At 37.0% G+C, this 17022-nt stretch overlaps 1 protein-coding gene across 1 annotated transcript; it reads left to right on the top strand.

Annotated features, from left to right (window-relative positions):
- Positions 1–2616, top strand: LOC107993350 (forkhead box protein D3). Its single transcript, XM_017049741.3, has one exon. It carries the CDS (start codon positions 1031–1033, stop codon positions 2108–2110), a length of 1080 nt encoding a protein of 359 aa, XP_016905230.1. The 5' UTR covers positions 1–1030; the 3' UTR covers positions 2111–2616.
- Positions 2617–17022: the final 14406 nt, after the last annotated feature.

The following is a 17022-nucleotide window of genomic DNA, read 5'->3' on the forward strand; positions in this document are numbered from 1 at the left end:
ACTTGGGGCTGAATCAATTCGGCCCACGATCTCGCCTCGTAGACGGTCCATCAACGGCGCGGGAGCTGCCGGGCACTCGCGAATCGCGCCTCGCGTAAGCTCTCGACACCACGCATTCCCGTAAGCTTTACTTACAGCGGGGTAGGCCGGCCGCGAGAAACCGCGACCCCCATGGACTTGACACCGTTGATCACGTATTTTGGTGCGGGAAGATTTCGGGAAGATTGTTCCTTCTTGCTCGCGTGGAAAAAAAGGGAATAATGATATATCGTTCGGATGGGATTAAATAACTCGACGCTTCGTTTTATTTTCATCGTGATTGCTTCTCGACAGTGTGGACAGTGTATTTTTTCCTCTTCTCCTTTTTCTTTTCGTTCTTTTTCTTTCTCGTTTACGGGGAACGAAAGGTTGTTTCGGAGGGGGGAGGGAGGGAAGAAGAAGAAGCGAGTTTAATCAACGATCGTAGATTGTTAACGATAGACAGATAGATCGCAGGAGGAGGGAGTGATCGATAAGAGAGCATGAGGGGAAATCGTGATGATTAATCAAGATTCCGTAAGAGAGAGGTGATTGTTGGCGATAAAGTGGAGTGCGTCACCGCGAGCCGTCATCCTTGAGATACAGGCCTCGTCGAGTGACGGAACGAGCGAAGGAAAAGAAGAAGAAGAAGAAGAAGAAGAAGAAGAAAAAGAAGGGGAAGAAAAAAAACCCTCGTTATCGTTGTGGAAACAAAACTATTAGCGCAAGATAGCGAGGGAATTCGCGCGGAGTGTTCGTGCGCTCGTGACAGTTGCCTCGTGAAAATAATGTCGGAAGACGAGCACGCTTCTCGTGCAACCTCGTTCCGTTCCTCTCAAACGTTCAACCTCAATTTCGATTAACACCCTCCTCCTTGTCGATAATCGAGAGACGAACGCATTACATTGGCGAGGGCGGAATGGATACATCGGAATGAGGAGGAATTTGAAGAAACCGAGAGGCTCGAGAAGAGATCGAATGTGCGTGGAGATGTGCCCGTGAAGCGATCACGATGGAACCGCGTGGGATGATGATGTCGAACCTGTCGTGCGACGGGTGCGCGGACAGCGACCGAGATTCCGACAGCAGCAGCATGATCGTGGACCCGGTGAGTTTGGACAAGAACGACCTGTCGCCGTCCCAGTCGTCGTCCAGCCCCATAATACCAAGCTCGCCCGTTCCACCGACCACCACGTCCTCCCGTAACCGTGGGGGGAGTCGCAGCAAGAAGAGCTACTCGATGATGTCGGGCGGGAACGGGCAGCAAAAGGGGAACGCGTCCGGCCAGGCTCCATCCTCGTACGGGAACGACAAGATGTCCTCGTCCCTGATCAAGCCCCCTTACTCCTACATAGCCCTGATCACGATGGCTATCCTCCAATCGCCCCAGAAGAAGCTGACGTTGAGCGGGATATGCGAGTTCATCATGTCCCGATTCCCCTACTACCACGACAAGTTCCCCGCATGGCAGAACTCGATCAGACACAACTTGTCGCTGAACGACTGCTTCATCAAGATACCGAGGGAGCCGGGCAACCCGGGCAAGGGTAATTACTGGACGTTGGACCCGCTGGCCGAGGACATGTTCGACAACGGGAGCTTCCTGCGCCGAAGGAAGAGGTACAAGAGGCCTCCGCCGCACTACGTGCTCAGAGACAGAGCGATCATGGCCACGTTCGCCATCTGCGGGGACCGGGGGCCCTGTCCTGGCGGGGGTGGCGGTCATCCCGGGGCACTCGCCTACCCGAGCGCCGCGTACCTGTCCCCGCCGCCCGGCCTCCCCCTGCTCGACTTCTCGCCCTCGACCTTGGAGGCACTGAAGCTCGGCGGCTTCCTGGAGCCACCGCCACCGTTGTACAAACCTGTGCCGATCACCGCGCCCCCGATCAGGCAGATCGATCCCGCCCCGACGAGGACCACCGCGATACCGAGCGGACATCCGCCGGCAGAGAAGAAGAGGAACTTCAGCATCGACGCTCTGATAGGTAAACAGGCGGCCAACGAGCAGAACTGCGGCGGTCTGCTGGATCTAAGCCCGTCGGAGCACAGGGAGATCAGGAGCCAGGCGTCGGCCTTCTCCCCCCTGGTTTAGAGGATCCTGTTGCGGATTTCCTTCCGGGGGATGTCTTGCGTCGAGAAAGGGGAAAGAGAAAACTGGGGGAACCTCGGTTTTTCCAAACGAACGAGGAAAGAGGTTCGAAGACCTTTTCTTCTTTTTTTTTTCGGAGGATCCGAGATGAGAAGAGAGAGGAGATGGAAAGGATCGAATCGAAGGGAGAAAGATGAGGGAGGTGAACGAGGGAGGTTGAAACGTACGGGTGAAAATCATCCAGAGGGGAAAGGAGAAGAAAAGAAAGAGGGAGTGACTAGTTTGAGGAAGAACGATGGAAAGGATAGGGGCGATGGAGCGCGCCCAAAGGAATTTCGATTCTTCGATTAAGTGTATAGAACGACGGAGAAACGGAGGAGGAGGAGGAGAAAAGGAGAAGAAAAGAGACGCGACGAGGAGTCGGGTAATTGTAAAAAGGTGTAGTGCAATAGTGTAGTGGTTGGGTTTAAGTACGAGAAGAGGAAGAAGAGGGAGAAGAAGAGGAAAAAGAAGGAGAAGAAGAAGAAGAAGAAAAAAAAGCAACCCTTCGCTGTGTCGAACTGATCATCCTTAGCCGCTATCATCTCCAACGATCGATTCCTCTCGACGAATCGAACTTAATAATTTTTCCAATCCCTCCCCCTCCCCCCACGTTATGTTTCTTCCATTCTTAGCAAAGAAAGGAACAGAGCTTTTTTGCGCGTGTTGCCTCGTTTTGTAAACGATCGATTAATATATTCGCCACTGTAAATATACAGGCACGCACGCACACACAATTTACGTACATGTACGCAAATTTATACACGCATAGAGACACACGCACGTACACACACATCCAGAACAAATCTTTGCTCAGCTTTCTATTGTTTGCGAGTGAGAGGAAAGGAGAGAATGCGCGCGAGTGAAAGGGACAGAGAGGGTGGCGGAGAAACGATGGAGAAGGGGAGGTCAGTTCTCTTCATCGGATTTAATGTAAAGCTCGGCCGGATTTTCGGTCAAGTAGACGTTTCAGTGTACATAGACGTACGTGGAAAAAGATTAAAAAAAAAAAAAAAAGAAAGAAAGAAAGAAAGAAAGAAAAAAAACATAAGAACATTCGGGTTCCACGATATCGGAACGCGTATACGTATGGGGAGGGGGGAGGGATAGGGTTTTGATAGGGAGGGAAAGGGATACGCGTGAATGGATGATCTTGCAACAGGATATTTCGTCTTATTGGTTTTCGTTCGTTTCGCCTCACGAAATTTGCTGGACTTGAAATATCGTTGAAGACGAATGGCGCGAGCTTGCAATGGAATCCATTTTGTTTCCTTGTTTTATTTATTTACGATGGTTATTTACGATGGACTTCTACGATTGAGCGGTGAAATTTTGGAACGATCGATTTGATGTATTGTTCGAGATCGTTTTTAGATCGTTGGGAAATTTGGAATGGTTAATTTGGAAAAATGGAAAAATCATTCATCGTTCTTGATTGAGAATAGAAACGAAGAGGAAAGAGAGAAATATAGGAAAATTTTTTATCGTAAGTAACATTTTACAAAGTTTGTCTTTTATGATTAAAAAATAATCGATGTCAAAAATAGTAAAAGTAATTATCTTTACGATATAATTTATTCAGCCATTTATTTTCCATCAATTTAGTAATTAAAAGATTAGTTCTAGTGTACTTCGCGCTTTGACGTTTTGAGGTTTTAAATGGCTTGATGGAGTTGATCTTTTTATTATGTTATTTTTATCGTTTGTATATTTCTTCTTTTACGACTGGTTTAGTTGTTGAAATGATTCTGAATTATGATTTTATTATTGATATCTTGAAATGTGTATAAAGTAATCTCAATTTCGATAATGGGTAATAAAATTTTAATTTTGAGAATTAATTATATCGTGTAAAATCAAAGATTTTGCAGATCAAGAAAATACATAACAATTTGTAATTTTGTTTGAATGTTAACATCATATTGTTAGTATTATCAAATTTTTTTTCTATTTATTAAGTCAATTGATATTATTACAGATTGTAATTTTAATTTTGCAATCATAACGGGCATAAATATTTTAAAAAAATTTTTTCTCGTTTTTCTGTTTCGAACTCGATAAAAGATCTCAAAAAAAAAAAAAAGAAGAAAGAAAAAAAAGAAAAAAAAAAGAAAAAAAGAGCACAATTACACGTAAATGAGAAATAAAAAAAAAAAAATGCGAAACGAAAGTCTGACGAAGCTCGTCGACGACTTTTAACACGGACACAGCATTCGAGTCTATTCTGAGCGTTTTCAAGCGTGTATACACATATGTGCAGGGATCTACGAGAAGAGAGAATGGAATAATTTACAATTAATCCCTGTGAAGATACGCATCCATGACGAATATATGTGTGTCAATCCACACATGTACAGATACACATAAGCCGCTAGTGAATTTTCCTCGTATTGTACAATTGCTAGATAAGAGTTATTGCTATTGTTTGTGCAACGAATCGGGTCGGATCTAATTTTCGTTGAATGAAAAAAAAAAAGAGAGAGAAAGATAAAAAATGTTTCATAAAAATATATTGCTACGTGTTTTAACTTTTGGAATGCGGGTGAATAATTCGAATAATTTTTTTTATTAATATGTTTGCATTATTATTTAACGCGTTTGGTGCCGTGGAAAATAGAAAATCATTTTGTAATTGAAAAAATTAAAAATTATGTAATATAAGTTTTTAAAAGATTATACGGCAAAATTGGAAAAATTGATATTTGATTAGTACTTCAAGAGTGATTAGAAACGAGACTCAATGGTATTGAAAGATACTTAAGTACTTGAACAAACTCAGTTTTACTTATGAATGATAGGAAAGATTTAAAAATATTATTCAAAAATATTTAAAATACACTCGATAATAAAGTATCCAAGTGCACAGTCCAAAATTTAATAATATTGTATCCCATAATATTTACAACTAATATTAAAAGATATTCAAAGCTATTCAAATACTCAATAATACTCAATAATATTAAAAAATACTTAAAAATATCCAAAAACGATATTCTTAAATATTTAAAAATATTGAAAAATAATATTCAAGTAATTGTTAAATCCAAAATCCTCACTTAGAAATTATTATTCGAGAATTCGAAAGTACTCGAGGAACTTATTCAATACAAGAATACTCAATTACAGAAATATCATTTTATCAATATTCTTTATATCGTCACGTATTTTTCTCATGTTTCGTTTCAACGTGGAATACTCATAAAATACTCGAAAAATCCTTTTCACTGCTGAATAAAAATGGAGTACGTGTGACCTGGACGGCACGTGACGCGTTAAACTAGAACCAACAAGATGTTCGTGTTTTCTATTCGCTTCAAGGCAACCAGAATTTGCAGTTATTTTCGTTATCGTTCTCGTTTATATAGAACTACTGATTACATAATCGGCACAAATGTGTTTTCAAGATGTGAATAATGCACGTCACGATAACGAAAATTATTGTCTAACAGAGGAATGGCGGCTTATTTTAGAAAAATAAATCTTCGACGTGTCGAAATCGAAAATAACGAATACAAGAAGAATAAAAAAAAAAATGAAAGAAATACAGAATGCCTTCCCTTGTAACAAATTCATTATCTTCCATTGCATAATTCCGCGATAAATAAAATCTTATTTTTGCATTTCAACACGTTCGATTTAAATTTCTCCAATTATCAGAGATTTAAAGTCCAAATTTTTTGTACACGCATTCCAGTAAAATTCTTTAGCAATTATTGGAAAAATTTTTTTTCATTGAGAAAGTATTCCATTGTAAATGCTTTAATCCTCTGTAATCGAGATTCAAAATGTCTAATTGATTATAATATCTTTTTGGCTGTCTAATTGTGATCTTTATCGAATTATACTCTGATTTTACTGCTTCATTAACTCTTTATAGTAATGCACGCGAATAAAAATTTCATTAAATAATATTAATATACGATCAACATTTTTTTTCAGAATTTTTGAATTGTTCGAGCATCAAAATAAAAAAGAAAAAAAAATCACGGAATAAAATAATATCATATAGTAGGGAAATAACCCAGCACAGAGACTTGATGTAATTTTTAAGAAAAAAACTTTGAAATTTTTATTGAAAATTTCATGTATTGTATTTTGCTAAAAGCACAAAAGTGTATACACAAATCATATAACGTTGCAGAGGGTTAAGCATTCAGCAAGCACGAGCGGAAATTCCACGAGATTTCATAGATTCCGTTCGATCTGCGTCAGATGAAAGAAATGCATAATAATAATCATCGGATGGAACCGATGAAAAAACACCGATTCTAAACCTTAATGTCGAATGTTTGGGTACAAAATGATATATAAACTTGATAGTCTTTTATACTTGCATAAATTCACGGCTGATCGACTTAGAACTGTAGAGATTTTTAATATTAAGTTAAATTAAATGTATTATATAAATATATGCGATCGCGAGTGTTGTTCATTTTTTTGTGTAAAAAAGAGAGAGAGAGAGAGAGAGAGAAAGAGAGAGAGAAAGAGAGAGAGAGAAAGAGAAAAAAAGAAACAAAGAAGAGAAAAAGAAAATGGGAGAAGAGAGAAAGATAGGGATAGTTCTGAGAAATGATTCAGGATTATTATTCGAACGGTGTATATTTTAATAATCTCGTCTCGACTCTGAGCTGTCGTGTGTTAAGATATTGTGACGAAAGTAATGCGGTACGTCTGTTTGTTCCTTTACTAAAATAAGTACCGATGCTATAATGTATGTTTAGTTATAGGTTATCGTTAACACTTGTCTCTGTAGATTTAGTAAGTATTATACGTGTCAAGATGATAGATTTATAATAACGTGTAATAATGTCAACAATAAAGTACTGTTAAGTATAAAAATATATTCTTTTTTTTCTTCGATTAAATGATAGATTAATTGGAAGAAAATATTTAAGCCATTATTACTTCTTATTGGTAATGTTGAAGGAGTCATTTTGTTGAAGGGTTAAACATATATTTTACGAGTTATTTGGAAAATAGAAGATAGATGCAACGAAGAAGTTGTTCATTATTAAAAAATATGTGTAAAGTATTTTTTTTTGTAAATTAATTACAGAAGAAAAATATTTTTATTTCAAAAAAATGATCAAGTGGTGAAAAATTAATTTAATACGTGTTATGTGATGGCAGAATTGATAAATTTCAGATAATAACAGATATATGAAATAAAGTGGTGAAAATAATTGAAATTTGATGTACAATTATAAAAATTTAAGGAATGATATTGAATAGATTTTCAAAAAGGAAAATGAATCACATTTTTTAGAGGAATAAAATAAAAGATGTGTAAAGATAAAACTTTATTTTGCAGGTTTTTTATGGGCTAGAATAATAATAAAAAAAAATATTTTCAATACATTTTTACTCTGTATTCTGTATATATATAGAGAAACATATCTTTTTTAATTGAAAATTAAAAAAACACGTGTTACACGCTTTGAATGACTGCTTTTGTATTTTACCTTTTGAATTTGATCGATATTCATTACTGAGGAATTCCAAACGAAACATCACATATTTACAATATCACTACATAAATTACAATACAATGTTACTACATTTATTTTAATATCGTAAAAAAATCTAATAAAATCCGCTTTCGACAATACAAATTCAAACATTAAGAGATTATTATCTTTATCAAAACCAATTTGCCAATCAAATCATTTTCAAATTCTATTAAACTCGATCAACCAGAAGATTAACCAACTTTTAGAAGTGTCGAATTCCATCAAACTTATTCAAATCTATCTTCTAAATTTCACCAAACTCGTTCAAACTTATCCACACGGAAATCTCTTACCAAAAGAATCAATTTCCATGCATTAATCCAAGAATATTCAAAAGCCCATATTCTCTACCTACGCTATATTCTCACATGGAATCAAAGAAACGTCGAAAAGAAAAGATTCATCCAACGATTCATCCCCCATCGCAGCAGGTATATCCCCGATCGATTCGCTATTAGTTCAATGCCGTGTAACGAATCTCTTTCCCATCGTTTCTAATTGTCGACTACCGGCACGTTATTTACTCGAACGAGCGTGGAATAATGAAAAGGGACGATCATCGCCTCTCTTCCCGTTTCTGTAGAGGTCCACGAGGACCACACCTCCGCGCCACGTATCCGTGGCGACAATGCAAACCGAAACAAACACTTGGCGGCACGTGACCGCCACGTGTCGGCCAGGATATATTACATTCCGAATGCACACACACTTGACGAACGATTAAAGGGGTGTACACGGCCGAGGAACCACGATCGTGACAACGATGAACACGCCGCCGGCTCTTTTCTTCTCGCTTCAAAACCGATCAGAGTATCTACGATATCTCGGATCCTCGAAAAGTCGAGCGACTGTCGTTCTCCGTTTGTTTCGGTTTGAGATGTTCGATGGACATGGTTCGAACAAAGTTTGTAAGTTTGTAAATTCAATTTTCAAGATATATTCCTTTTTTGTTCGTTACGTTTTGATAGATTTTCTTTTTTTAGCCGGATTTTGTGATGGGTTTGACGATGTTTGACCATTCATTTATATACATTTATTTGTGTTTGGTGATAAAAATTGATTGGAAAGTTTGAACATGTTTCTTCTGATACTTTGAAGTAACATTGGATGATATTTTATATTCTTTTAAGATAAATTTAACATCGTGATAAATTTAACGATGATATTTGTATATGTTTTTTTATGCAATTTATCTAATTTAAAAAAAAAAACTCATTCGTAAACATTTTTAGAAACTTTGTATCAACAAATATTAATGGCATAATAAACTTCTATTATCAGATATACTAAAACAATCATTCTCTCACAGCTCGTCTGCATAATATCATTATAAAACATGATAATATCCAATATCAAACAGCAAACAACAAGTATCTCATACTCAAATATCTATTTACCTTCGCGCAAAATTGAATAAATTATTAATTAAAATATTATCAACGAAATTAAATTAAACATAAATGGAAAGAAAATCTACTCTGAATTAATTCAACAAATAAAGAAATACCTCGAAAAAGGAAAAAGAATTAATCGTTTATCGGAGAAGACACGAAGAAAATATCAAATTGCGCGGAAATTTTCCTGATCACAAGCCTCGACCCTGAATCTAAATGTTATCGTGTGATTTACGATACACTATCGTATTATGTTTTCTATTTATCTAATGCGAAACGAGAGATAACGCAACAATAATTGTCTATTCGAGCGACGATATTGTCGGCGAGGCGACGCGTGGAACGAGTTCCATAAATTTTCTCGTCGCATCGCGAGAAATGAAAGCTTCCTATGGGCGAAAGAGGAAGGTGGGAGGTGGGAGAAGGAAGAAATAACTTTTCATCGAGGAAAAGGCGCCAGTTCCCGCGTTCCACGTATGCTTTATTTTTCCTCCCTATCATTTATACCAGGAAAAAGTTTCGTTATCATTATCACCGATTTTATCGTCTTCTCCAATTATCGCGTTTTATACTTGTACTTCTCATCCGATGGATGTTGACTTATTTGCCAGAATTTACAAGAAATGGAAAGGATGATCGAATTCGTTCGAATTTTAAGAATTAATTAAGAGAAATGGAGGAAAATCTTGAAAGGGAAGTTGAAAATAAAAGGAAAAAAATTGTTTCATTTTGATATTCTTTATATAGAAACGAAATGTTGTTGAACTTCGTGATTAATTTTGTAAAATATAAAAAATAAAAAGAGGAAAAAGATTCCAAAGGAAAAGTCTGTGTAAATTTTAAAACACACACAAAAAAAAACAGAAAGTACAAATATAATTATTAACTTAATTAATTAAGTTCGATACTTCAAAAGAATTTAAATATATAACCATTCTTTTTTAACGATAATTACTTGTTAATTTATTCCTGTTGACTAATTTTCCAGGGGAGAGGGAGAGAGAGGAAAGAGAAAGGTTAGAGAGGAATTAAAAACGCGCGTTGGGGGTGGTCGGATAGGCTCGAAAAGCTTGGCTCGGCCTGGCTGTTTTCGTCACGATCGAGGAATGTAATATCGTCACCCCAAGCGACAAGAGTTGCCTTCGAGAGTATCGCCGTTTAGAATAGCGTGACGGGGGATGTGGGGGCATGGATTAAACTGCAATGAAAATCCACTCATTTTCTACTCCCTTCGCTTCCCCACCCCTCCTCCACCCCGCGCAGACACGCCTGCATCGTTGCGGGTAAACAAGATATTACCTTCATGCCTTCTCCTCGTCCTTCTGTTCCCTGATCTGTTCCACTTTTACCGGGGAAGTAAGTTGGATACCGATGATGAACTTGCAATCGATATTGCAATCGTAAAAATATAGATATTTTGCGAGGCTGGTGTATCTTTAGGGTGGAAGTAAAAAGGCAATTGCGATATTTGAATAATGTTAGACAGAATTTTTTTTAAGATGAAGAATTATTATTTTGTTTTTCTCTACTACGTTGTATTATAATGTAAACGAGACGAGATGAGGAGAGGAGGATACTTGATGGGATGGTAATGATTTCTTTCTGTAAGAAGATTTTAAAAGTGTAACAGATTTCTGTCGTTGGAGAAAGTGAAGAAATAAATTGATCTAATGCATTGTATTTATGAAAGGAGGGGGGAAAAAATGTTGAAATGGGAATTTTATCCCATGAAATGACGCGTGTAATGAAATTCGAAAAAGATAATTAAATACTTCAAGGATTTTAATAAAACAAAAAGTAATTTGATTCGGGAAAAGAGGGCACAAAATAACTGGCAGAAAATATAACACAGAGAGGAAACCCAACCCGGCAAATGTGGGTTCGCAACAATGTTCCGATGCATATTTGCAACGTTTTGCAAAAGAAAAGGACACGAAATATCTTTTCCACGTTTGATATGGCATTCCGTGCATTGTACGAGTTACATTTCATCTCGGTCTTTGAAGCTAACCGCAACAATAGAGAATCAACGAATCGAGCGAAAGGAAGTTTGAAATACAATTCCAATCCGCGTTATACACAAGATTTCACGTATTTTATCGAATTAAGCCAATTGAAAATTCCTATTTACTTTACCATTAATATATTTCCCTATATAAGACGAAAAAAAAATTAGATAAATTGACCAATTCGAAGAGATTCGAAAGAAAACTATTTATCTTTGATCCAATCTTTAAAATCTCAAACAATCGTTAAATCGAGATATTAAACACATTCCAAATAACTTCCAAAGAAGAAACAATCCTTGCAAACGTGTCCTTGTAAAAAGAAGAAGAAGAAGAAGAAAAAAGGAAGCAAGGATAACCAAAGATAAATTAAAAAAAAAAACCCTCCCTTTTGAGCTTGCAAAAAGATTCAAACCTCGCGAAGCTCGGGGAGAAGGGAAGTCGGGTGTTACAATTTCGCCAGAAGCCAGCATCCGAGCGAGGAACGTTTCCACACGCGACACGTTTCTCCCGCGTGTGAAAGATTCCCAGGTTGAAGCGTAGCTACTTCTCCTCATCCAGCGGAACAAGCAATGACCAATATTATGATAATTCCAACCGCCCCCTCCTTCCGCCGCTCGTTTCATCTCCGCGCCGACCTCTCCCCTTTCGTCCCTCCCTCCCTCTCTCTTTCTCTCTCTCCTCCACCATCCCCCCTCCCTTCGCCAATCCCCTTTCGCTCGTCCTTTGGCAACATCAAGGTGCACGGAGTCGCGAATATGGGCAGCCATATTTGAGGGTGCGGGCGTGGCTTTCCGGTTGCCCGGGGTAACCGGCGTCGGCGTTATCCCGATATCGACCTGGGTGCAACGAGAAGGGTGGCTAGGCTTCTGTCCGGGAGGGAAAATGTTATCACTGCTTTGTGGTGGCTAAGATAGCAACCCACTTTCCCTCTAACCCTTCTTCGTCCCTCCGCGGATCCTCATCACCTGCCTCCTCCTCCTCTCCCTCCCTCCTTCCTCCTTCCTCCTCCTCCTCCTCCGCACAGATTCTACGAGCCTCCCCCTCCCCGCTCACCAACATCTTCCGGGACAACGTGTCGATCCCGGTGTCGCCGATTTCCTCTACGTCGGAGGGATGGTGATATTGAGCGGCGATCGACCGACCGATTTTTCTTGTAATTTTGATTTGAAAGTAATTAGGTGGGATCCAGGTATTTGCAAGTGTATTTACGAGCGACGTGATTCCCTTCGTCGAAGATCGCATGGATTATTAAGTAATTATGATGTAACACGTGGATTGGATTTTATAGTCGTGGTATCCGAGTAATTGTAATGAGTAATTGAAACGAGATAAAATATTGTCGCAATATGTTGTATTTATGTAATTTCGATGTAATTTCCTTGGGTGGTGTCGATGAGTGAATGTGATTTTCTGAAGAATGGTATTTGCGATCGATTATTAGGTGTAATTGTGATGTAACATTGGATTTTGTAGTCGTAATCGATTATCGAGTAATCGTAACGACCAGGCGATACTCGTGCAATGGTTATATTTATTATACAGAGTTCGATGTAGTTCTCCTTCGTTGGAGAGAGAGATTCGAGTGAATTTTCGTCGTCACTGTACCTGACTGATTGCCGAAAGTAATCTATAATGTAGGTATAATTGTCGCAGAATGCGGCACTTGTGCAAATTGTGGCAATAGTGTTTTATTTATCCAGAATGATTTCGATATAATCGCATACTAATAAATATGAGTTTATACCGGATGCGAAACAACGTCGCTCGAAAATCGTATTTCATTCGTGATCACAATTTGAATTTAAATATTTCCGGATATCAATCCAGATCCATCCAAATATTTCTACATTATTTATATCGGAGCTATAGACAGAAGCGCTCGAATAAGGGAAATTGTGGCGGATTCGAGTTTTCGGATTTATGGCGGATCTCGTGGTCACGGTTAATGAGGTGGGTTGTGTAAGTTGGATTGGAGGCGGTTTTGGAGGTTTTCCCTCGGTTTCCAGCGGATAGAGAATTGATATAATGAGTTATTGTTTCGGATTTTCAAAGCAAGTAATTATTTAATAAATAGAAATTGTCGATATCGATATTCAATTTGTCTTATTAATTAATAAAAGTACAATTTTATATACACGAGAAAAAACGAATAAATTGTTGATATCGAGTTTGCTGAGAAGCGAGTAATTTGAAGAGTAATTTGTTCGTACGAATGTTAGAAAGAAGTAATGTGTATTAATAAAAATATATATATATATTTTACAGAGAATCGTTATTTATTATCGTGATTCGTAAGAAAGATGTGAGCGAGATTAACTTAAAATGAGCGAGCAAGTATGCTGCTTTTATTCCTTGTTTAATATACATGCAAAAGACTATTGGTATTCTTCGAAAGGTTCCCTCTCGGAATTTATGCGGACCATGACACGTTCACACCGCAGATATGCATCAGAATTTTGCTTTTATGGATTTCGAAAGGAATTCGTTATTTTAACTTGCGAATACAGAAAATTTCCACGTAACTTTAACACGGGAAAACATTATGAAATATTTTCGAGAGAATTGTAGAAAATTATTTTTCGCTTAATTTTCCAAATAATATATATATATCGTAGAAATATCCTCTTTGCTCTTCACTTAAAAAAAATTAAATCAAATTAAAATTAGTCAAATATTTAATATCTTTTAAAAATAATTTCTCGCAATTCTATATTATCAAAACTATACAAATTATCTTGAATATAGTACATTTTATTTAAACGAAGGGGAAAAAATTTAATTAACGAATCTCTACAATTATCTCAAAAATTAATCAAAATACTTTAACAAATCGCGTACAAAATATTTTATATTCAACCGTGTATATTACCAACAAATATTTAATTCTAGAAATAAACAAATCATCGATCCGCTTTCATTTTCTTCCAATAAAATCTTAATTTCTCCTAAAAAAAAAAAAAAAAAAAAAAAAAAATAGTAAAAGTTACAATTTACCAAAATATCAAATTCCACGGAAAACCACCACAATATTTACCCCATCTCTCGGTCGTCGCGGAATTTATTAGGAATTGTGGGAGGAAGCCGGCCTATCGGGCCATTATTAAGACAGTGGATCACACGCGATCCATAAATAGAGAGTTATAGGAGAAGTGAGCGGTCGGCGTGTCGTAGCGTGGGATGGAATTTTGGGAATGTGTGAGAACCAAGGATGATATTAGATTCTTGGACAAAGTTTTCGCATGGTCGGGGCCTCGAGAGCTGTCCCGGAGGCTGTGCTCGTCCGTGAGGAAGAGAACGCGTGTTAGCTAGCCTTCGGCATTGATTTCTTCTTGCTGCTTTTGTCTCCTCGTTTCCCAACCATGGAATACCGCGCTACGAGCTTTTAAATTAAAACCCTCGTGTCTTCTCTTGACACCGCGTGTCTCTGCCTACCTTATCGTCGATTCATTCTCGTTTCAATTTTCTCTCTCTTTTTTCTCTCTCCAGATAGTAGATCTTTGATGGATTTTTGAATGAGAGATATATCTAATAAATTGGTGATTTTGCACGTATAATAGGTTCATAATAAATTTCATTTTTTTTTTTTTAAATTAAAATCTTGAGCAAAGTAAGAATTCTATCTGAATTTGGAAATGAATCAGCTTTGAGATACAAATCTTTTGAAGTAGAAATTATCTGAATCTATAGATTTTTTGTAATGATTTAAAAATTGATATTCAATAAGTATAATTTGTTACGAAATAAAATTTTTTTAAAGTAGGAATTTGAAATTGTTTCAGTTTTTTGAATTGTAAAAAAAAATATATATATATATATGTAGCAATGATTCAACCAAAACAGGTTTTGTTTTTATGGAAGTTTAATTTTATTTACGATTTTATATACGATCAAATTAAAAATTTTGTCACCCCCTTTCATCGTACATTTGTTCTTTTTGAATAAAATTAGTAAATTGTGTCCGATATTTAACTGTTACAAAACACGTTAAACAAGAAGAAATTTGATATAATATGCGTTAAATATTTAAAAGTTTTGTAATAAAATTGTTAGAACTTTGTTATTTGACGTTATGAATTCAACTAACGTTTTTATGAGTTTTATGGGAGACTTTTGTCGTCCAAAAGCTATTAAATGTGCGAATTTTATATGTGAAAATATTACTTTTGTAACAGAGGAAAAATATTTCATAACAAAAGAATAACGAGAAAGATTTCATCGTAAAAAAAAAAAAAAAAAAAAAAAATGTGATTCTAATCCAACTATCAATATTTGCCACAGTCGTCTGTTATTGTAACGTACACTTCACGACAAATATATATTTTTAGAAAAATAAATCATCGTCGTGATTTGCAGCGAATAAATATACTAAAAAAAGTCTCGAAAAAAAATCAACAATTAAAATCAATTTTATTTATACTTTACAATTTTGTGATGTTTTATGAGAGACGTTTTAAAAGAGACACTCCTTTTTCAAATATAGTAAAAGAGGAGATTAAGATAAATTATACTTTACATAAAACCGAACGATGTTAAAATTGCGCAGGGAAATTGAATAATTGAAAAAATTTATCGAAGAAAAATCATTCCTTCTCTATTTTACTTAATTATTTAATAATTTTTAACTTTACTGCGATTTAATATATTCAAAAAAATTAAAATATTATCGTTATTATTAAATTTTCAATATTTTTTAAGCGTTCAAAAATTATCCATTATAGTTTATTGTACAATCTTCAATGATTAACAATTACGAAGAAAATTTTCTATATTTTTCATAGACTTTGAACACAAAATTAGCTCTACAAGATTTATTCGCGAAAATATAAATAAGCGGTCGATCTACACGGCGAACGAGGGCGAAGCGGATATATTTTTCCCCCCTCCCTCGATACGAAAGGTGGGAAACGATAGGATGGATAAGAAAGTACGACATTTATAATGTATAGGTTTCTTGGGAAGGTTCAGGCATGTGCCTTAAAACTTTTGTCCGCTTTTGCGCCGCCACCCAGAGTGGTTTCGAAAGGAAAGAAATAAGAAATATGTACGCACCTCTACATATGTCCTTAAAGGAATATGTACGGGGAAAAACGGGATGCATTAGGGGATGGCTTTCGATGCCACTCTTTTCCATCTGCTTGGAAATCGGCGACCAACAACCTTTCGCAAACGAACTCGTAACACAAAGGAATCTCGAGTATCCGTTTTTGTTTCGTAAAAGAGAAGCAAGAGGAAAATTTTCCATTTAATATTCATACTCTTAATATTAAAAATTTCTTTTATCAAGTTCAATTTTCCAAGTGATAAATTAACAAAGTTAATTCCTAATCTCCAATCATTATAAGACATCGCTTCTTTGTTTCAATTCTTACAACAAAATGCTGATATTGCGATCGATCTCAATCTCCGCAAAACACTCTCCTCTTACAAGTTTCGAATCGACAAAATCACTTCGAACAATTAAAAAAATCCCAAAATTCTTCCCAAAAATATCAAAATTCCAACGGAAAATCCGTTCAAAGAGAAGAAGAAGAAACAAAAAAAAAAAAAAATTGTCAAATCAAATCTCTCATCCCTCGACAAATTCGCCCATCGATCGAAAAGGCAGCGGGGGAAAAATTTGGAAAAAATATATTTCCCCCCCTTCTCCCCTCCCGTATGCCGAGCAGCGACTGCAGCGCGTCGAAGCGCGGCAAAGTGGAAGGACACGTAAACACAGCGGACGCGAAACGAGTCTAAATAAAAGCGCGTAGCTGGAACCTCCCGCGACCAATCCCCGTGGGAATGGACACTTGGCTTTACGTTTAAGGACACTGGGGGATCCCAACGTTCGGCTACCCACCAACGTTCTACGCGTGCACCGTTTAATGCACTGTTTGCTGTTTGCACTTCGTACTAATGGCCGGGCTTAGCGAGATTTAAATTTGACGGTTCGTGGGCATAGCCCGCGGGGAAGAACCGACCCC

This window comes from Apis cerana, linkage group LG9 (genome assembly GCF_029169275.1).
Source record: "Apis cerana isolate GH-2021 linkage group LG9, AcerK_1.0, whole genome shotgun sequence".
NCBI lineage: Eukaryota > Metazoa > Arthropoda > Insecta > Hymenoptera > Apidae > Apis > Apis cerana.

Bases quoted from the DNA above. Each gene is read 5' to 3' on its own strand.
- LOC107993350 (XM_017049741.3), top strand. From the start codon at position 1,031: ATGGAACCGCGTGGGATGATGATGTCGAACCTGTCGTGCGACGGGTGC.